We start from the raw sequence: 23,114 nt of genomic DNA, 5'->3' as shown, positions 1-23,114 counted from the left end.
GTTCAGTATTATTTCCTAAGACACAGGGGGTTCCACCCAGCTTTATCACTTATTAAATATAGCTCAGAGCCAACTGTAATCACGTCTGGGGGAAATACACACATTCTGAATGATGCCACACGCATTCCAGAAAGAACGTCACCACTACAATGTCTACCAAAACTGTGGTCAAAAGTTCTTCTCCAAAACCTAGACTGATGCGTGCATAGGTTGAAGACCTATAATTACAGCTACTGTTCTCAAAAATGTCAAAGGGGGCCATCACATGATTCATGAGATTACATATTGGGGCTTACTCATCAGGACAACCCTGTCATTATGTACAGTTGGGTAACTATTAGTGAAAGCTGAAGTCTTAGGAAACTGTCTACCGTGCTGGAGGACTCAATGTGACCATATAGTAGACGGCTGCCCATTCATTTACTTAGAAAAGGTCATCCTGAAGGGAATTACTATTAAAATAATTCATTGTACCAAACCAAATATATATTGTATATTTAAAGGCTGTCAACTTACCAATGCATGGTCAAAATTAAAGGTGCTGATATAATAAGCGGATATATCTGCTGTAGCCAGAGGCCCCGCTATCTGTGCTACTATTCCACACTCATCTGTAAAAATAGGAGAAAATAAAATAAACGTGTGCACAAGGAACGCAATATAGTTCATATAAACTACATGGTCAAAAGTGCCTATATACTGTATGTACTTAATCTATACCTCATTCCAAAACAAGGTCATTAATACGGACTTGGCCCCACTTTTGCTACCTTAACAGCAGTCATTCTTCTGGGAAGAATATATATTGGATATATAACATGTTGATACAGATGAAGACAAAAGCCCCATGAGGCAGATGCTAAATTGACCCAAATTAGGGGAAAAATTAATTCCGACACATATGGCAATCAGACTAGTTCCCTGGATCAAAAGCCCAACCCCAGAATCTAATACCCATAATAATATTATATTTATCAAGCAACAGGTTTAATTTTTCCTCCATTGATATATGTAGCTGCACACCCATCAGACCAGACTTCAGAGTGTTAGCAGTGTAACTGTTCTATGCTCAAAATATTCTATGGCTTCATATATGCTGTAACCTGGGGCCATTAATAAGGGGTTGTCAAGTATTGGACAAAGCCTTTATCATAAGAACACTACAATACAAAAAAAGCTAATTTGCATGGTTACTATTATTACGTGAACAACTCTGGAAAGTAGATCTGAAAGTGTGTTAAAGGGAAGCCGTCAGTAGGATCAATCCTCCCAAGCAGTCTATATGGACATGTAGGACATAGGAAGCAGAATATAACGATACCTTGATATCTGCGATTTGATGTCTTATTCCAGAGTAATCATGTAATTCTTATATAGAAAAGTGAGCTGTTCCAGACTATTTGTGGGACACTCATCTGCATGAGACTCTGCCTCCAGAGCTTATTATAAATAAAAAGGGGAGTTACCAGTGTGAGACATGGAACTAACACAGGAGAACTGAACTTTGTCTCCTTACAAACATTTACTGCAGCTCTCACAGCTCTGCTGTATTACAACACTGACTGCCTGTGAGATTGAAGCTGAGTGGAAACTGCAGATGTGTCAGGTATAATCACACACAGCTCTGCATCAGGAGAGCAGAGAGCAGCTATTACATAAAGTGGACCATTACCAGTGTGTTATGTAAAATAACGTCCAGAGGCAGATTCTCATGCAGATAAGTGTCGGGGCCCATAGCTTGAACAGCTCATTTATAAGAAAAATATGGATATCTCTGGAGTAAGACATCAGATCACAGATCTCAAGGTATCATTTTATTTAGTTTCCCAACCTACATGCCCATACAGACTGGTTAGGGGTGAGCCTACTGACAAGTTCCCTTTAAAAAAAAAAGGGGCCATTTTACACCACAAATTGCAATACATAAAAATCCTTGACCTACACAGACATGTTGCGGACTTACAGCATCACTCCAGGTTTTGTTTTTTTTATTTTAGTTCATCACTGGAGTGGTGCCATGAACATAAGGTTCCTGACCCTACTAATGTACTTACCAGTTGCCATCTTTAGCAGTTACTGGTGCTGTTCTGGTCCCACACGGCCATCTTGTGACCAAAACTTCTGACTGGCCGGAAGTCAGATAACACTCACAAACTATGTGTAAAGGCCCCGTCACACTAAGCGATGCAGCAGCGATCCCGACAACGATATGACCTGTCAGGGATCGTTGCTGCGTCGCTAATACATCGCTGGTGAACTGTCAGGCAGGCTCACCAGCGATCAGGGGAGCAGCGATATCGTGGAGAGAATCGTTCCACGATGTCCTGCTCCCGGTTACCAGCCTGCTGAAGCAGGAGCAGGCTCGTAACCATGATAAACATCGGGTTACTAAGTGCGCGTGTGCCCCTAGTAACCCGCTGTTTACCATGGATACCACTCTGCTACCGTGCGCGGGAGGTTACCGTTCACCTTAGAGTCGTATCCATGATAAACATCGGGTTACTAGGGGCATACGCGCACTTAGTAACCCGATGTTTATCATGGATATGACTCTGCTAAGGTGAGCGGTAACCTCCCGCGCACCGTAGCAGAGTGGTATCCATGGTAAACAGCGGGTTACTAAGTGCGCGCGTGCCCCTAGTAACCCGATGTTTACCATGGATACCAGCCTGATCGTTGGTCCCGCTGGTCACACACAGCGATGTGTGCCGGCCAGCAGGAGGCCAACGACCAAAAAATGGTCCAGGACACTTTGCAGCGATCAGCGACCTCACAGCAGGGGCCTGATCGTTGCAAAGTGTCACACATAGCGACATCGCTGGTGAGGTCGCTGTTGCGTCACCAAAACCTTGACTCAGCAGCGATCTGGCTAGCGATATTGCTATGTGAGACGGGGGCTTAAGTCTGAGGGTCTTGTTCTGGCCCTCAGACTTACATTGAGTTGTGAGATCTGGATCACTCTAGTAAACACTAGAGCAATAGGTGAAACTGCTGGAGAAAGACTGGAGCAGTGCCAATTGAAGATGGCTGATAAGTATGAGACTAGGGGCAGGGAACTTCGATTAGTGGCATCGCACTAACGGTAAAACAAAACTGCTGGAGTTTTGCTTTTAAATCTGCAGAGCATCGATTTCTTCATCACATGGATGAGGATTCTCAACAGCTTTATGGCTACTATAAAATGCTGCATATTTTCCACCTCAATCTGCAGCATATTCATTGTACGAATACACTGGAAAACCCCTTTCATTTGCTAGTGTGCCCCATATGAGGGAAAAAAAAGGATACAAAAGAGATTGTCCATTACCCTGACTCCGTTACTAGTCTTGCCATAAATGCTTAAGGATAATGCCCCTAAAAGATCCCCATATACCATTTCTGCCAAGTTTCATGCTGTTTATGCCTTTTTTCTTAGCTTCCTGTGCCCTGACCAGCTCTGTTGTCATAGTGATCATTTCCTCTTCAGATTCCTCAGCTACCTTCTGACTACATTTCCCATCATTCCTTGTGCTGGGCTGTAAGCCATCAGTGAGCACAGACCTGTAACTCCACCTACACCCCTCCCACAGCTTTACAAATAGCATCACGCCATCTCCTGTATAGGACACTGCAGGGAATAGAAGAACTGCATAAAGCACCATTACACCAACCCTAATAATAAGGATTATCCCCTACTCCCTCTAACTGACCGGGATGATGGGATGGATCAATGGATCGAGACATCTGAATGTAAAGAATCCCTCCACTACTAGTACAATGAAGACAACTGCTTGATAAGCAATGCCATGCACCAAAGACACCTGTATAAAAGCAGCAACTTGTTTAAATTGCTACCAATAACTGCAAATTGCCACTTCAGAGAGAAAGAGGACTAGAACTCTAGCTCCACCTATTGGAAGCAGCAATCCTACAAGTCACCATCGACACTTTAACGAGTCGTGCAATATGACTTAGGATAATAGCCAAATCAGAAACTCAATTTGCAAACATGGTGTTTCGGGTTACTGCCCCTCATCAGTGCAAAGTATGAGAACGGATTTGGCTAGGTGAGAGGCTCTGGAGAATTGCATGGCGAATAAGCCTCCTTACCTTGGCATGCAAGAGCTGGTATGTCACTCTCCACTAGGAGAAACGTTACCAATAACTGAATTTAAAAGCACCTCAGAGGAAAATGATGGCAGTATCACAGACTAAATAAAAAGAAGGTTGCTAAATAGAACAAAATATAAGTGGTTAAGGTGAGATAGTAAGTAAATTGCCCTCACCATATATGTTATAAAAGTCCATTGTGTGTCCATATGATGAAAGAGCCGTAGTAGTTGTGCCTTGGTTATAACAAGTAGATTAGTTCAGTCTTTGATGTATGATATTGCCTTTAGGCGAGTGCTGGCATTCACTGAAACATTGAGTTCTGCCGAGTTCCCCCCACCTGCTCGCCAAGCCCCGCCCACCCGGATATGCACTTAGATTCGCCCACACTCTTGCTAAGCCCCGCCCACTCACACCCCACCAGTCAACTTTCAGAGATCATGTGACCAGAGAGCAGCTCAAATTACAGCAGGATTTGCCAAAGCAAGGTGTTTAGTGAGCTGCTTATCTGTTGGAGTTAGGGCACATGAGAGGGACATGGAAAATAGTGGCCAACCCCTTTAACTCCCGGACTGGCATTGCTCATGCAATATCGGGGCTGTGATTCTCTGCACTCACGTGACATTATGCCATGAGGCCTCTAATCTGCTACAACTTTTCAGTATTCCATCAAAGCAGACATCCACTGACAGAATAGTGAAGGCTCCAACTGATCACAGGCCTGTGATTTGCAGCAGTTGCGACTTGACACAACATCACTTGACCTCTGGGAAACCACAGTGCTGACATCACAGCACTGGCATTTGAGGTACCACAACTAAAGAGGTATGTCATACAACCCAATATGTTCCATGACCCTATTAGTTTTTACAGTTTCACTATAAAGTACATGGGATCCAAGGGGTAACATTTTTCCTTGTTGAGTATTGAAAACTCCTCTGGGAAACTAAATATGCAAACTGCCTCTTCAGAGAGGAAGAGGACTAGAACTCTAGTGCCACCTATTGGAAGTAGCAACCCTATATGGCAATATCAACCCTTTAACAAGCCTTGGCACATGACTTTGGATAAAAGCCAAACCAGAATCTGAATTTGCAGACCGTGTTTCAGGGTGCTGCCCATCATCAGTGCAAAGTGTGAGAGGCGTCTGATCGGGATCCAAGGGGTAACGTTTCTCCATGTGGAGAGTGGCATGCCAATGTGAGGAGACTTAAGCCTTGCAATGTTCCTCTGGGAAAGTAAATCTGCAAATTGCCTCTTCACACAGCCAAACCAGATCTCTCACTTTGCACTGGTGAGGGGCAGCACCCCGAAACAGTGTCTGCAAATTGAGATTCTGGTTTGGCTTTTATCCCAAGTCAAGTGGCAAGGCTCGTTAAAGGGTCGATAGGTTCCAATAGGTAGCACTAGACTTCTAGGGGCAATTTGCACTATAAAATACATGAGAAAAGGAGACTCAACACAACAAGCATTCTGCATCTCAAATGTTCTGTGGTCCAATTTAAATGACTTCACCGACTTCCAGGACAAGGCGTTTGTCCAGTCAGAGAGGTGAGGAGACCCCCAGCTCCCCATCAATCCCATACTGCTACTAAGTGGAGGCAGAAGTCTGAAGTCACATCTGTTGCCATGGCCGGTGCTACAAAACACTAGACATTTAGCATCTAATGCAACCCTGAGTGAGATAAACCACCATAGATGATATATTTATTCCACTAGGACTGTCACTAAACATGACACAGGAAATATCCACATTTAGTTAGGGTGTGCATTTCTTCTCTTGGGATGTCCAAATGATAAAAATTAAAAAAAAAAAAATGGAACTTACCAAAGCCCAGGGGCTGTCCCCCGATTCTCACCATGCGCCATAGTTCCCCAGACGAGCTTGTTAGAAGTAGGTCTGTGGGGAATCTGAAGGAAGTTGCAAAAGATATTAACGTCAGAATACTAACATTAGGCTCACTCATCCTTTTCAACTTCTGACCTCATTACAAGTGAACAGATAATAGCACACAAAATACAAGTTCCTTCCCTCAGTATAGATTATATATAGAGAAACACCGCGCACACGACAAGTTCCTGTTTCTCAATACAAATAGATATATATGGAAAAATAGCAGCTTCAATGAGAATAATGTAATAAATGGGATTGCACTTCTTACTGCTAAAGTAGAAAACACTCACTTAACCGCATTTTAGAGACTGAATATACAGGGTGTCCCAAAAGTAGGTATGGTTTTATAATATTATAATATAACATTTTAGAATATAAAGAGGTATATTGTTTGTGTGCCATTGTGTATGCTTACCAATATAAACTTAAATTGATTAAACTTTAGTTTACCTACATTTGGAGCACACTGCTAACACTTCAAATATTTGGATAAGGCTTTCCTTGGTAAAGGTTTAGAGGGAACCTGAAAGCTATGGGGACTAAGCTGCACAGGAGTCTAGTCAGACACGCAGGTTCCCTGAAGCTTCTTTCCGCCCACCTCCGAGAGACAGGTCTGTCCCTGCATGCATGTATAGGAAAAGACCCGCAAGTCCCTGATAGCAGGTGGGAAGAAGCTGCCAGGGACCCACCTGTCCTACTAGCTTTCTCCCTTGTGGCTGGGTCCCCAGCGGCTTTTAAAATTATGTTATTCTCGGAAACACTGCAGCATTTCAGAGTCAAACAAACCTGGCTGAGATCATACAACCAGTGCCTGATACATGGGCAGCATGCATCAGCTGTCAGGTTCCCTTTAAAAGGGGTATTACAACAAAACAAATTAGAAATATACTATAGTTCTTCTCATTCGCCATGTCTCTTACCTCATGTGCAGGGCGTTGCAGTAGCTAAGGTACCCATGGTTACGACCACTCAGTGGCAATTACTGTATTTTTCGGACTATAAGATCCACTTTTTTTCCCCCAAATTTGTGAGGAAAATGAGAGGTCCGTCTTTTAGTCCGAATGTAGCTTACCGGGGGTTGCGGCGGAGCTGGACCACAGGAGGCAGGGTCCCTTCCTCAGGGAGCCGATGGTGGCAAAAAATGTGGCAATGCTGCAGGCCTAGTGTCGGTTGTGAGCAGAGCCAAGTGCATTGCTTTCTCAGTTGCCATCTTCCCGAAGCCATGGGCCGCTGGAGGCAGCCATTTCCCTGAAGGCCACTGCTGGGAAAACAATGCAATCCGCTCTGACTCCCTGCCGACACCTTCGCACCACTGGGACACCCCCTCCTCCCACCCATGGCCCGCAGTATTCCCCACTCCTACCACTGCCAGCTCCCTGAGGAAGGCACCAAACCTCTTGTGATCCTGCTCCACCGCAGCCACACCCCAGGCAAGACACCTTAAATTCAGACTACAAGATGAATCCCATCTTAAAAAAAAAAAAGTGTATACAGATGCATGCATCACATGGTGCTGGAGCACCGCTGAAACTAGAAGACAGTGGCCATGTTACTACCATCATGACACCTAACAATGAGGTAAAAGAAGAAAGAAAATCACCGTAGTTAGACATAAAATTTCTCTTGGCGATTGTTATATTTTTCCACTGTACCCTCATAAAACATGTCCGACTATATGCACTGACATAAATTAAGAGGATTTTTTCCAGCCTAAGGTCTAGTATTTATACGATCTAAATGTAACTGAATATTACATACTTATTCTGTATCTCTGTATCCATAACAATGGATATATATCCGTCTATCAAGGAGAAGGCAAAAAAGCGGAAGGATTCACTGTTCTGCGAAGGAGACTCTTCATGTGACCTAGAACAAAATTGCAAAAACATTTTAAAGACTTGTCAAGGTGAAATGGAACAATTTTTCTCATTTTACTCCCGCGGCTCCCCTGAGTTTTCTGCTTTATGTGTTTTCATACCAGCATGACTGCTGAGGAAAGGGAATGGCTGTAGTAGTCTCATGAATTCTGGACATGAAGTAGTTTTTAGAATGTAAACCTATGGAGCCTGAGAACTTACAACTTCTGGTCCACAAAAAACCCCTATGTGATCCGGCAAATTGGAGTTAGGCTGTGTGCCCACGATGCGTTTAAGCGTTTTCACAGCGGCAATTTCCGCTGCAGAAACGCTTAAAAAAACGCTTGGTAGAAGGCCTGCCATGTTCCCCAATGATAATCCGCATGTGCTGTGCACATGCTGCGGAAATTTACGCTGCGGATTATCATTGCGAAAAAAAAACGCAGCACTACCAATTATTTTGCGGAATCCATGCGTTTCAATGTGTGGATGGTACCCGGGTGTGGAGGAGAGGAGATTCTTCTCCTGACGCGGGTACCATAGAACCTGTAAAAAAAACAATAAAAAAATAAATATATTTACCTTCTGATGGCCCCCGGTCTCCTTGTCTTAGCTTGCCGGAAGATCGTGGTGGACTGAAGGACCTGCACTGATGTCATTTAGTCATGTGATGGCAGGTCCTTCAGTGTACCGCGCGCTGCCGGCAAGCAGAAACGCATCGAATCAAGACTCCGGGGGCCATCGGAAGGTAAGTATATATTTATTTTTTTATTTTTTACCATTCTTTACGGTCACACTATATAAATCCATGCTGTTTGCATGGATTTATATAGTGTGACCAAGTTGTCAAGCACTTTCCAAGTGATGCTAAAATCGCTTGGCAAGCACTTGTCAACCTGCATGTGGAAATGCATGTGAAGAACGCTTCACATCCGCTTGTCCCTGGCAGGAAAAACGCATGTACAATCCGCATGTACAATCCGCATGCATTTTTTCTGCCAGGAAGATGCAGAAACACTCAAGAAAAAATCTGGAGCATTCTGCATCGAGGGCACATGGCCTTAAGGTCACTTGATTCAGAAGAGGAGTGGCGTGGAGCTGGAAACTGGAGAAGACAGCTATAGGCAAGTATTTTACACTACACTGCATACATATTCAGGAAGGCTTAGTGGATACAGTTTGTCAGGAGTACTTCTTTATGAAGATCATTCCACATTCATGATTTTGAAAAGGCACATTAGTTTTTCACCACAGTTGTGTTTTGAGGAATTGACCACTTCCTGTCTGGGCACCGACATGCTGGTAGCCTCCAATAACAAGACTTCTTGTTCTAGGAAACATGAAACCAGAACTGGATACTAAATTACTTCTAAATGATGTACTCAATTCCTGAGAAGTAAAGTTTGTTCCTGGATTTATATACAGTGCCCTTGATATTCCGATGCATTTCTGACAAACAGCCAGACTCTTTATTTAAAGGGAATCTGTCAGCAGGTTGTTGCTTATTTTCATGTGTACTATAGATTTATGAAATAAATGTTTTTACCAATTCCATTTTAGGGTAGATGTGATGTTTTCATTGCTTCTTACGGAAAGTCGTGGCGGCCAAAGAAATGCAATTTTAGCATTTTGATTATTCCTTATAATTTTTTACCACTAGGGTTCAGTAATTTTATTTTTTACTACAATGGACTTTTTTGGATGCAGCATCACATGTGTTTTTTTGTTTTTTTAAGATCTTTATTTTAAATGGGGGTAAAGTGTTTAAGGAGACTAATAAAATATAAAAAATAAATTAACAAATTAAAGGACTTGAAATTGCGATCGTCCGACTGTTTATACTATATGGCATAAGCCACATGAATGGCGTTCATAGTAGCACTGTCTTAACAAGCATGGGGATCTTCAGCAGGCTGTCATTGCGATCACCTGGCTATCATTGTAATACATTGGCGCCCCGCGATTGTGTTGTGAGGGTGCTGATGGGTGGTTAGAACAGCATGCCCCCTAGCAGTGAACTATAAATGCAGCATTTAACAGACACAGGCAGAGTACCGCACTACTTGCAGCAGTTAGAGGCAGATGATGGCTGCATGACAACTCATCACCTGCCAGAAATTGATCTGGTTCAGCTCCTGAGCCCCTCCATTCATCTGCTCCCGCTGAGTGTTCATTAAAAATCTTGTACCATTTCTCTTCAGCCTCTGTGTTGCACTGTCTATTATTGAACAACTTCAGTAAGCTTTTCGGTGAGGGCTTTAACCAATTACATTTGCTGCTACTTGCCAATGAAGGGGAAATGCCAGGCCATTCAGCTGTCAGTTTGATGCGTCAACTGCAAAAATATGCAGAGCAGTGCCATGAATGAAAGTTCTCCTGATGACATTCAGGAGGGTTACAGTTAAACAATGCTCCATTGCTTGTGTTTTGTAGCAAAATTTCACCCTGTGAACTTGTGATATCCAGGAACAATCTGGAAGAAATCTGACATACAGGGAGGCATTGTATTTTGTTGCAGAGACTGTTTAACAAATGGCATAATATCCTCAAACAAACTATGTACAGATAAACGTACCCGCTATCGTAATATGTTGCTTATACATGGCCCAAGAGCTGACAAACATTATTCTAAATTAGAAAAAATCATAATTAAAGTCCAAAATTTTTCAAAAACAGGCTAAGGACAGGAACGGATATAGAATAAGAAAATATTCAATAATCTCCTGAAACCACCATAGTTCCAAAAACACAGGCTTTGGTGGGTCCTGCAGTGATAAAAGCCACAACCAATTATTCTCATCAGTACATGCCAGCGACACATGACTGCTGAAGCAAGAGATTGGCTGCAGCAGTCACATGAATGCTGGACACGGCGTCACCCCTATAGAGCAGCACGGCTGCATTAGGGGGGTGCGCATAAGCAAGTAAGGCAGAGATTAGCATATCCTGTCCCATCCTTAAAAACTCCAGAGTAATTCATTAAAATAAAATATTTATTTTCATTCACTCACTCCTGGGAGTAGAACAGGACATCTAACAGAATGGTAGAGATGGACGGCAGTGTGTCTCGATCCAATGTCAGAATGCAAAATCTGTTTGCAGGACTTTGCACAGGATGTACTGTCAAATTAAACACTATAAAAAAATAAAAGTAGAATGGTTAAAACAAACTTACAGCACATCATTTAACTCTTCATACAAACAATATAATTTCATTTCCATTTGAACATTATAAAAAACGTTATGCAGCAAAAAAAAAAAAAAAAAAAAAAAAGAAGAAGAGGGTTCACCTGAGCTTGGGGTTTCAGCTCTAACAATACTATCAAGCATCTTCTGGTACAATGACTATTCCTGGTGGAGTCTGATGCACCGTTGCCCTCTCAGACCTTACATTTTCCACTACATGCTTTATAGGTGGCATCAGGATCTCCTAAGGACCTACAGTTACCATAAGATAATGTTTGGCCAAAATAAATAATGCTAACTTTTCAGTCGCTAACACATTGGGCAAATTAGTTAACACTGTCCCTTTGAATAAATGGAGAAGGCAAATCTGCTCTAACTGCATCAAAATGATACAGAGGGTGATACAGGTGTGCATCTTTGCTAGGCACTTTTCCAAATGTCACCTCTTCACTTATTTATGCCAATATTTGTTGTCGCCCCCCCTTACCCCCCAAAAAAAAAAAAAAAAGGGGGGGGACAAAAATGTACACGTTGGTTACCGATGCTGTGGAGTCATGGTTTATAGTTTTTTTCTAGGCTAGGCCAGTTACATATCAGCACCCCTCCTTTTATTTAATTTAGTTATTCTCTAGATGCAAAATAGGCAACTACAATTATAATTAGAAAGAAAAACAGAACGAATTGTACAACAAACACTGTATTCCATGCCGCATCTATATTTTTTGCATATGTTAAGTGTGGATAAGCCAAACAGTCAAAAGACTTCGCTACAAAGAAAAGTGGTCTGGAGTTCCATCTAGTGGTGATGTACTGCAACTACAAAAAAAAAATAACTTTTATCAGTACACACTCTTTGGCATCTCACTGGTGTAGATTCCAGCATCAAAAGTACATATTTGTTGCTTTTCAAAGAACTAGACATGAATAATTCTCACCCTTTTTACACTTCTACATATGCTGTAGGCATGTCTATGCTTAACAAAGGGGACTCCTATTCCTGCTTCTCCCCTGAGTATTTTTACCTCCACCATATGGTTACAAAGATAAGGGCCTTTTCAATAGAGGTCATTTATGATTTTTACAAAAAGGGGTTGTGCTCACGGAGTTAGATTTGCCCCCCAGAGAGTCCTGTGAGCCACCCTGAATAAAACAATACCTCGCCACTTTTTACATGACGACATGTTCTCTTTAGGCAAAAATCACAAACACAATGATTTTCTATGCCTCTTAGGACCCAGGACTAGTTTATAGTAGAAATAATCATAATAGACGTACACAGGAGGTGAGCATACATTGTCATATTTTTGGAATTCACGGTCATCATGAATTGTCTCATTAGCATTTTATATTAATGGTTTATGTATATTGAATATTTATATTTTGAAATGGGGACAAAAAGGAGGGTACTATTACTATTCAGAGAAAAGGGGCATTATTACAGTCTATGGCACTGCTTATAGCACTATTTGGTTTATGTAGCAGTGGTGGAATATGAGGAGGTGGCTTGGAAAGCAGTAAACCAAATAAGTCTGTTCCATTTTGCTGGGAAAAAGCAGTCATGGTGGTCTGGGCAGAATGGAAAACAAAATGACTACTGTACAGTATACACATATATGGTCTGCACAGCACTGGTGTAACGGATATTGGCAGTACATGCTCACTGTATGGTGCACATTGGTTATGGTTAATGATCAGTATGGTGTATAATTACTGTATAAACTGGTAATATTTGGTTATGAAAAAACCTAAACTAAAAAAAATGAGCAAATACCCTGCAGTAAATAAACAGCAATAGTACATGAAAATATTATATGGTACTAGGTCAACATAATTTTGATAAAAAGTGCCATCCCACTACGTCACAGTGACCCTATTCGGGATGGTCCTAACATCTAGTATTAAAATCTTACCATATGTTTAATGATGCAAGTGTGAATAAGAGCTGAGAAGGACAGAGACCCCGACTAATGGACACCCGCAGGGCAGCTCTATAAAACAATGTCCAGCTCAAAGAAAAGGGGAGGCCACACCCTTATTTGCACAGAGCAAACACTGAAACAAAAAAAGCAATGAACTGGAATATAAGTTATGCTTGCAGAGAGTAGGCGCATGTTCACACTGACCACTAAACAGACCAACTTATATTACAATTCATTGCTTTTGGATTTTGTTAATATTTGGTTATTGTCTGGTGGCATGTGTCGGTTATACTGTGGTATTATTACATTTTATATAGTGGCATTATTGATAATATCAGACTTCATCCTGCCAGGGCAAGATTAGTAATGGAGATTCCAACCTGGGGACGGGGCAGGGACAGCATGGGATTGTGCTTTCAAATGCCAGGGCTGAATTTCAGTTCCAGTCCGGCCCTAGATGGTCGGAATTAATTCCCAATTTGGCAGCATAAAATATAGTACTACTTGCCTGTAAGAAGTCAGCTGTAGAAAACATCCATTTTATTACTTTAGCTGTGGCCTTCCTAAACCTTTACTCCAATTAGGGTAAGTGCACACTATCCGGAGGCGCTGCGGATTTGATTCTGCATAAGCATGCAGCGGCTCCAGATTGTGTGCACTTACCCTTAATGTGAGGGTATTCACATCCTAATTGGAGTAAAGCTTTAGGAATTACAGCTATTTAACATATAGCTGCGTTTTTTTCAAGGGACCAAAAGTAATTGGACAATTATCTCAAAAGCTCTTTGTAGGGAACCTGTCACCACAAAAAAAAAAAAAAATCTACTAACCTGCAGATATGGGGTGAAGCTGCAAGTTAATAGCATTCTGAACCTGCCCAGCGCCCGCATTTAGCCGAACGCTGTAGGGAGAAAATTAACTATTTACCCCTGGCAGCATTCTTTGGACAGATGAAACTAAGATCAACCTCTACCAGAATGATAGGAAAAGGGAAGTATAGAGAAGGCTTAGAACATCTCATGATCCAAAGAACACCACATCCTCTGTAAAAGATGGTGGAGGCAGTGTGATGGCATGGGCATGTGTGGCTTCCAATGGCGCTGGGTCACTAGTGTTCATTAATGATGTGATTGAAGACAGAAGCAGCTGGATGAATTCTGAAGTGTACAGGGCTATACTTTCTGCTCAGATTCAATCATATGCAGCAAGATGATTGGGCAACACTTTACAGTACAGATTGACAATGACCCAAAACATACTGCAAGAACAACCCAGGAGTTTAAGGCAAAAAAATTTAATATTCTGTGTAATGGCCAAGTCAATCACCAGATCTGAACCCCATCGAGCATGCATTTCACATGCTTAAGACAAAACTTAGGGCAGAAAGACCCACAAACAAGCAACAACTGAAGTCAGCTGCAGTAAAGGCTTGGCAAAGCATTAAACAGGAGAAAACCCAGCATTTAGTGACATCCATGGCTTCCAGACTTCAGACAGTCATTGCCTGCAAAGGATTCTCTACAAAGTATTATGATAAAGTTAATTACTTTTGAGCCCATGAAATGAGGGGGCTTTGTAGAAAAATGGTTGCAATTACTAAAAGTATCACAGGATATTTTTGTTCAACCCCTTTAAACCTGAAAGTCTACACTTCAATTACATCTCAGTGGTTTCATTTAAAAACCAAAAAAAAAAGTGGCATGCAGAACCCAAATCACAAAGATTCGGTCACAGTACAAAGATTTCTGGACCTAACTTTATATCTTACATTTACAGTGAAAAATTACTTTCTATATTGAAGGTGGTTGTGGACAACAACATTTGGGTGACAAGTCACTTACAGCTCCGGGTTGTCGAGCTACTAGTGGCCTCCCCAAGACTCATGCGGACCAACTCTCCATTTTCTTCTTTGTAAATTGTAAGTTCTCCCAAGAGAGTTTGGAAAACCACAGGCAGGTCATCCTCCCGCACCTGTAGAAAGGGTAAAAGGGTCAATTAAATAAAATGCACTTAAAGGGGATTGTAAAGTCAGTAAAACAAATACTCAAATGAAAAGTGGAGAATGGTGTCAGATTTAACAGCATCACCAAGTCCAGGTTGTGACACCTTTGCTGAGAAAATGTTATTCTGACTTCTTGGTAAAAATGTTATGGTGGGCTTTCCATTTAACTTACTGAGTTCATAGAGAAGAAAAACAAAAAAAAACAGAAGAGAAAATTACAAAATGTATGACCAGCACAGGACAAAGCAGCTTAAAGGAAGAAGGAAATTATTGCATCAGGCACAGGGACTACAGATTTGCTTTATATAGAAATATAAGAAAATAGGTCAGATTCCAGATTGTAAAGAGATGAATCAACATCCGTTAATCTACAGAAGATAAAACAGAAGTTAGGGGGCGAGTGTAAAAGAAGGCTAAAATATAAGGATGTTAGCATGCATTGTGAACGCGGATATTGATATTATGTTCAGATTTCACTGTACATGTATGAAATGTGAAAATTAATCATTGAAAAATAAAGTAGGTCACAACCATCAGTCCACAGTTTCAGACGCACTGCGACTGAATGCACAAAGACAGCATATTTCAGTAGAAGATTCGGCCATGTTCTTTACAAAGTAAAAAACCATCAGTAACAGTTGGATCATTGTTCCCCTGGTTGTCAGGGTAAACTATTTCCTACAGGGCAGGAAGCTTTTGAGGTCCATGGCAACCCAGACAGAACAGCCAAGACTCGACACTGAAGTGCTAAATATCCTTCAGAAATCTGTACCTAAAGCCTAGAGATTAAGAATTCAAGATATGCAAAATAAACTGAATAAAGACCACAAAAGTCAGGCTCTCCCCAGCCTAAAATAGGCAATAGATCATATATGGGATCAAGCTGAATACATGCAGGATAAACAAATATATGCTTAAATGGGTCACCATGAGATTAGGTCATGGATATTGGATTGATGGGAGTGAAACTCCTGTGAACCCAAGGCCGCATCTGCCATTTGGAGAATCAAATGGAACTTTTCACTGGATTCATGCTGCCCAAACCACAGGCACTGTGAATCAAAGCCAGGCTGGTGTAATAGCAGGCAGACATTCATAGATCCAGCCAGCACTTACCAGAGATGCTACAGGAGATTTTGACAGGACTCTTCCATAGGGAGGAGATCTGTCAATCACCTAGAGCGGCTGGGAAAAGCTGGGAACTTTAAAGTATATTTCATGCAGCCAGGCAATGATTTGTGCTGTCCACAGGTTAGACCAAATTAATAAGGAGACAGGTTCGCTCTAAGCGCGTCACCTCAGACAGCAGCTAGATGCCACTGACACAAGGCTCTATGTAGCAGTTAGAATGCCAGATATGAGCGACCTTATAAACCGGCCTCCTGCTTCTCTCAGCCACTCTTCAATGTTCTGTGCAACAATGAATCTCCTGGATTACTCCAGTCCAGCTCTGTAGATGGACACAGCAGTAGTACAGTAACCCCTCCCCCCACTTCCCTTAAGGATCAAGCAGGTCATATATTCAGCCCCTCTGGCTAGCATTTTCCTCTGGAGTCTCCCATGCACAATAAAGATCCATCTAGGCTGCACAAAAAAAGCAACACAAGGAGAAGTGTGGGTATAAGCCCCTGAGCCCCGTTCTCTTCAGAGATATAAAAACTAAATAGGCAAAATTCCAGTGTGTATTACCCAATTCCTATGACTATTTGTGTGAGAATCACAGTGCATGATGGCATACTCAAACGAATCATCATTAGCTGGCAGAAACTGCTGTCATTCCCCTTTCTGCCCTGAAACAGTCATTGGGGTGAGGATGGGCTGGGACATCTTAACACCCCCCTTGCTTCATTTGCCTCACAATTTACTTTTGGGTTTCGGACTAACCCTTTAAGCTAAAGAGGGACAATTTTGTTTTGCGATTTCATTTTCTGCTCCCCTTCCCAGATTCAAAACTTTATTTTTCAGTCAATATGGCCGAGGGCTTGGTTTTTTTGCGGGACGAGTTGTACTTTTGAACACCATTGGTTTTACCATATCTTGTACTGGAAAAAAAAATCCAAAATGCAGTGAAATTGCAAAAAAAAAAAAAAAAGTCCAATTCCACAATTGTTTTTTGTATTTTGTTTTTTTCTTACCATGTTCACCAAATGCTAACTCACCTGCCATTATGATTCCCCAGGTCATTTAACAGTTCGTAGATACAAAACAAGTATAGGATGTTTTTTATTTGAGTGGTGGAAAAAAAAAAAATCCAAAAAGTTTGTTATAAAAAAAATAAAGCGCCATTTTCCGAGACCCGTAGCGTCTCCATTTTTTGGTATCTGGGGCCGGGTGAGGGCTTATTTTTTGCATGCCGAGCTGACATTTTTATTGATACCATTTTGGTGTAGATAAGATCTTTTGATCATCTGCATTTTATTGCAATGCTGCAGCGACCAAAAAACGCAATTCTGACGGTTAGATTTTTTTTATTGTTACGACATTTACCAATCAGATCGGGCGATTCTGAATGCGGCTATACCAAGTGTATATTTGATTTATTTATTATTTTATTTTGAATGAGGCGAAAGGGGGCGATTTAAACTTTAATTTTTAAAAACTATTTTTTTTCTACTTTTTGCTTGCTTCAATAGTCTACATGGGAGACTAAAAGCTGCGATCATCCAATTTCCTGTGTTACACAGACAGATCAGCTGTCATGTGACCAGAAAGGTGTGGGCTTGGCTTCAGAGCCCATACCAAGGGGGTGTGGGGGATCGGCATGCGCCGTAGGTGTAAGGCAGATGTTGTGAAGGGGACTGGAGCTTCAAATTGGTCTTCTGTTAACTATTGTTACCTCCAAGGAAACACGTGGTGTCATCATTGCTTTGCACCAAAAGGGCTTTACAGGCAAGGACATTGATGTAGCCCTTTAATCAATCATTTATTGAATCATCAAAAACTTTAAAGAGGTTCAAAAAACATCAAGGACAGACTGCAGTAAAGTCACTGTACTGGGGTAACTGGGATTTTTTCTTACGAAGTCCCATTAAGACTGTTTGGGACATCTGGAAGAATGATTGTCCAGAAAAGGAAAGGTAAGCGCTACAATGAGTTGTGTAATGCCAACATCAAAACTTCCCGAGACCATTCATGTATGGGGTTGCTTATAAGCCAAGAGAGTGGGCTCACTCACAATTTTGCCTAAGAACACTATTATGAAGAATGATATCGAAGCATCTCCAAGAGCAACGTCTCCCAACAATCCAGGAGCAGTTTGGTGATGACCAATGCTTTATCCAACATGAAGAAGCACCATGTCACAAGGCAAAAGTGATAAATAAGTGGCTCGGTGAACAAAACATTGACATTTTGGGTCCATGGCCAGGAAACTCCCTAGATAATCCTCAGAACAGAAAAAAAAAAAATTGTGATAAATACCATGCACTGATTATTCAAGAATTGGTTGTCAGTCAGGATTTGGCCCAGAAGCTGATATTCAGCAGCCAGGGCAAATTGCAGAAGTCTTGAAAAAGAAGTGTCAAGAAAATATTGAATCTTTACATAAAGTTCTCCATCAGTCTACTGGAGAGAGCAGAGCACAGTAACTGTTATATTCAGATTGTCAAGATAGTTTTTTTTTCCTTCACTTTTTTTTCTTGCTGCTGGTGTCATTTCAATTTTCACCTCAGTCAGGAGAATGGCTTAAATTAACCTCAAGTCAACACCACAAATTAGCTGGATGTTCAATTGTTATAGCCTCCTTGTGTTTTGTAATGGCTGTGCCTGGCTTTACAGTTCAGCCTCATTAACGCCTTCACAAACCAGGCCAATTTTCTTTATGCTTTTTTCCTCCCCTTCTTCCAAAACCTAGCAGATTTTTTTCACTTTTCCATATAAATAGCCATATGCTATTTTTTATCCCTGCAGGAGGAGTTGTAGTTTTGAATGACAGCATTCACTTTACAATGGAATAAACTGGAAAAAAAAATTCCAAGTGGAATATAAACATGGAAAAAAAAAAAAAATTGCACTTTTGTTTTTTACCAAGTTTATGTAGTAGAAATGATCTGACAGATATTCCTCAGAACAGTACGAATATGAAAATACTAAACTTGTGTTAGTATTTTTTTTCATTATTGTTTTAGTGGTCAGAAAAATATATCAGAACTTTGTTGAAAAAAAAAAAATATATGGGGAGCTTACGCAATTAACAATGCCTGCGGGCTCTGATGGCACCAACAGGAGGAGTTATTAGAAGCAAGCGACACCATAGATCTGAGCATACATCTGATAGAATTACATTTTTACCCTACAACTCAGAAATGTATAAATATTCTAAACAGAAATTAGTCCGGATCAGCATAATGCTCAGAAAATATGCCCCTAAGTTATAGGATAAAACATTAATTCATTCTAACAGCTGTATGCTCGGAATTATTATGTTATACCACTTGCATCTTATAATATATGAATAAATATGCTTAAAAAGGCACCCACAAAACAGGTCATCATCCTGTTGGTGCCATCAGAGGCTATAGGTAGCTGTATGAAGAATAGAATAAAGTAAGAAGAAATGCCAGCCAGGGCATTACTATAATACTGTGGTAAGTTGGTGTAAACTGTGCCCGTCATCAGCTGCAGGGAAGTTGCTGGGAAAAAACACACACACACAACCAGTATTTTATTTTTATTTATTTATTTTTTTTAAACAAAGTTGATTTCTCACCACTAAAATAAAAAAAAACACTAGCACAAGTTTGGCATCGCCAAGCTTTACCTTGCTACATGCCACATCGAGATATACATACACTATACATATAGTGAACAGCATGTAGTAAAGTATAGTTTAGCAATGCCAAAATTGTGTCAGCATTTTATACATATGTATACCTTAGCATGCTGTAAAAGGTTAAAAAGCATAGAATCAGAATGTTAGAGTTGGTGGGGACCTCCAGGGTCATCTGGTCCAACTTCCTGCTCCATGCAGGATTCAGTAAACCATCTCAGACAGATGTCTGTCCAGGCTCAGTTTGAAGACTCCCATCGAAGGAAAGCTTCCCACCTCTCATGACAGCCTGTTCCACTCATTGATTACCCTCACTGTCAAAGTTTTTTCTAATATCTAATCTGTATTTTCTCATTTGCACAAAGACTAGAAGCAATGGGACGAAACTGAATGGGAGAATAAAGCTGAACCCTCTACAGTGTGACAGTCCTTGAGATATTTGGAGACCGCTATTAAGTCTCTTCTCAGTCTTCTCTTTTGCAAGATAAGAATTCCCAAATCTTGTAACCGTTCCTCATAGGACATGGTTTGCAGACCAGACCGGTCACCATTCTGGTCGCTCTTTTCTGAACTTGTTCCAGTTTCTTCATGTCTTTAAGATGTGGTGCCCTGGACTGGACACAGTACTCCAGAGGAGGCCTGACCAAAGAGTAGAGGGGGATACTTACTTCACGTGAGCAAGACTGCATGATTCTGTTAATGCAACCCAGAATTGTGTTTGCCTTTTTTGCTGCTGCATCACACTGTTGACTCCTGTTCAGTCTGATCTATTAGTATAACCAAGTCTTTCACATGTGCTGTTGCTTAGCCTTATGCCTCCCATTCTGTACATGTTTTTTCTTCATTTTTCTTGCCCACATGTAGGACTTTGCATTTCTCCTTGTTAAAAAAAAACATTCTATTAGTTGCTGCCCACAGTTCCAGTTTTGAATCTTCTCCCTCTCTTCTCTAGTATTAGCCTCATCAGCAAATGTAATCAATATACCCTCAATTCCTTCATCTAAATTATTGATAAAGATGTTGAACAGGGCCCAGGGCAGAGCCTTGTGGTACCCCACTTGAGACATTCTTCCAACTGGATGTGCAACCATTTAGGACCACTCTTTGGGTCTGATAAGTGGATTCATAACTGGCTTACTGAACAGTTGCCTTGTCCATTCCATAGTTGGTCATTTTTTCAATAGGGATTGTATGAGATGAGATACTTTGTCAAATGCGTTGCTGAAATCAAGATATACTATATCTAATGTGTTTCCTTGATCCACCCAGTCAGTTATTCTGTCATTGAAGGAAATTAAGTTAGTCTGACTTTAGTTACAAACCCACACAGGATCAGGTTGATCACTTCATTCTCATAAAGTTACTTGCATACACATTGTTTAATAATTTGTTCAAAGATCTTTCCTGGTATAGAAGCAAGGCTCACAGGCCTGTAGTTCCCCAAGTCCACCTTCTTCTGCTTTTTGAAGATCTGGACAACATTCGCTCTTCTCCAGTCTTCTGTGACTTCTCCTGTTCTCCAAGAATTTTCAAAGATTATGGAGTGGTTCAAGAATTTCTGCCATCTCCTTCAGTACCCTAGGATACAATTCATCTGGACCTGGAGACTTGAATTCATTTATGTTAGCTAAGTATTCCCTCACTGTTTATAGATAGTGTAGATTCTTCTATTCCTTCAATAGTACAGTGAAGATCAGTTGATGTTACATTTACTTTCTTAGAGAACACAAGCAATATAGGAATTTAAAAGTTCAGTCTTTTCAGCATTATTTTTTACCCACTTTACCATTTTTCACCCTGTAAAAATCCTATAGCATCTTTGACTTCCTTTTGACATGCCCCCAAAAGCATGTTATTGCTTTTGACATCTCTCTTACCACTGGAACTGGGGCTGCTGTTGCTAAAAACATTCTAGGTATCAAATATACTATCTTACATTTTAGTATGCATTTTACACTCGCAAATGCCCTCCTCATTATCAGGCAAAACACTTTAATAAGTGTAACAGCAAGTTTTCTGTCAATGTTATTAACCTCAAGCTAACAATTATTTACTTTACTTTCTGGGTTTTTAATTTGTCCTTTGCCCTTTTCTTTAAACATGATAGCTACAGAAGACATAGTTATACAGTTACAGTCAAAAGAACTGGAAAAAAAAAAAAAGTCATAAGTCCAATTAGTTAACTTTTTGTTTTGCAGAAATTTGACAACTGTCCCCTTTGTAGGAGAAAAAAAAATGTTTTCGTTCTCCAATAATTTATCAGACTAAATCCCTGGATCAATTACCCATCACCAATCATCTTGTATAGGTGGTCTAGAAAGTCAGCCAAACCTGTCCAAAAAGATCAATGTTCTGGGGAAGAAGAAGTTCATAGTAATGGAAAATAAAGAAAAGTCATGTTACTTACCGGTAACAGGATTTTTCGGAGACCATGACAGCACCACGAGAGATGATCCGCCCATCAAGGACAGGAAACCTACAGGCTTAAAAGGGAGCGGCCCTCTCTCTCTCGCCTCAGTTTGGATTACAGAGCATTGAGAGGACAGCCAGGTTAGTAGACATAGCAAAACAATCAAAAATAATATTTTTATACACCACCACTAAGTGAGAAAAGATTGTAATAGATGAGGAGTGCTCCCTTAAGGTGAAGGGAGGGAATATAAGGGTGCTGTCATGGTCTCTGAAAAATCCCGTTACCGGTAAGTAACTTATGACTTTATCGGTCGACCATGACAGCACCATGAGAGAATTGCAGAGATGAAAAAGTCTAGGGAGGGACCACAGCCTGGAGCACCCTTCTCCCAAATGTGAGGTTAGATGAAACACCCAAATCCAGTCTATAGTGCCTATAGAAGGTAGATTGAGAAGACCAGGTAGCAGCCTTACATATAGGTCTTCCATCGAAACACCCGTCATCTCCGCCCATGAGGTTGTCACTGCCCGGGTAGAGTGAGCCTTCAACCCCTGTGGCGCTTCCTCACCGCTGGAGACATAGGCTAGAGTAATAGCCTCCCTGATCCACCTAGCTATGGTGGATTTAGCAACCTTAAGCCACTTTCTAACCCCTTGGTAGGAGATAAACAAGGAACTATCTTTCCTGAAAGCCTGGGTGACCGAAAGGTACCTAATCACACATCTCCTTACATCTAAGGTAAACTCTGCCTCTTTTTGGTAACTTGGATTAGGACAGAAAGAGGGTAGTATTATTTCTTGGAGTCTATGGAAATGGGAAACTACTTTAGGGAGATATGCTGGGTCAGTTCTAAGAATTATTCTATCATCCAGAATCTGAGTGAAAGGTGGGGCTGAAGACAGAGCCTGGATGTCACTAATCCTTCTAGCTGATGTTAGGGCTATTAGAAGCGCTGTTTTAAGGGAGATGGACTTAAGGGATGCTGAA

General features: G+C 41.1%; 1 protein-coding gene across 2 annotated transcripts in view; it reads right to left on the bottom strand.

The window, feature by feature from the left end:
- The window catches only part of CASTOR1 (cytosolic arginine sensor for mTORC1 subunit 1), a 52,456-nt gene that overhangs the window by 7,541 nt on the left and 21,801 nt on the right, over nucleotides 1–23,114 (bottom strand). For both annotated transcript variants that reach the window (XM_073671500.1, XM_073671490.1), the window contains exons 4-8: nucleotides 14,786–14,915; nucleotides 10,851–10,974; nucleotides 7,742–7,849; nucleotides 5,918–6,000; nucleotides 517–611 (exon numbers count right to left, since the gene is read on the bottom strand). In XM_073671500.1, the coding sequence (XP_073527601.1) occupies nucleotides 517–611; nucleotides 5,918–6,000; nucleotides 7,742–7,849; nucleotides 10,851–10,974; nucleotides 14,786–14,915 (540 nt within the window). The remainder of the gene's footprint in view (nucleotides 1–516; nucleotides 612–5,917; nucleotides 6,001–7,741; nucleotides 7,850–10,850; nucleotides 10,975–14,785; nucleotides 14,916–23,114) is intronic.

The sequence above is a fragment of the Phyllobates terribilis genome, unplaced genomic scaffold (assembly GCF_046119375.1).
Source record: "Phyllobates terribilis strain yellow unplaced genomic scaffold, ASM4611937v1 Scaffold_1__5_contigs__length_1240528914, whole genome shotgun sequence".
Classification (NCBI taxonomy): Eukaryota; Metazoa; Chordata; class Amphibia; order Anura; family Dendrobatidae; genus Phyllobates; species Phyllobates terribilis.
Note: the sequence above shows the minus strand (reverse complement) of the source record. Positions and strands in the feature narration are given on the sequence as shown.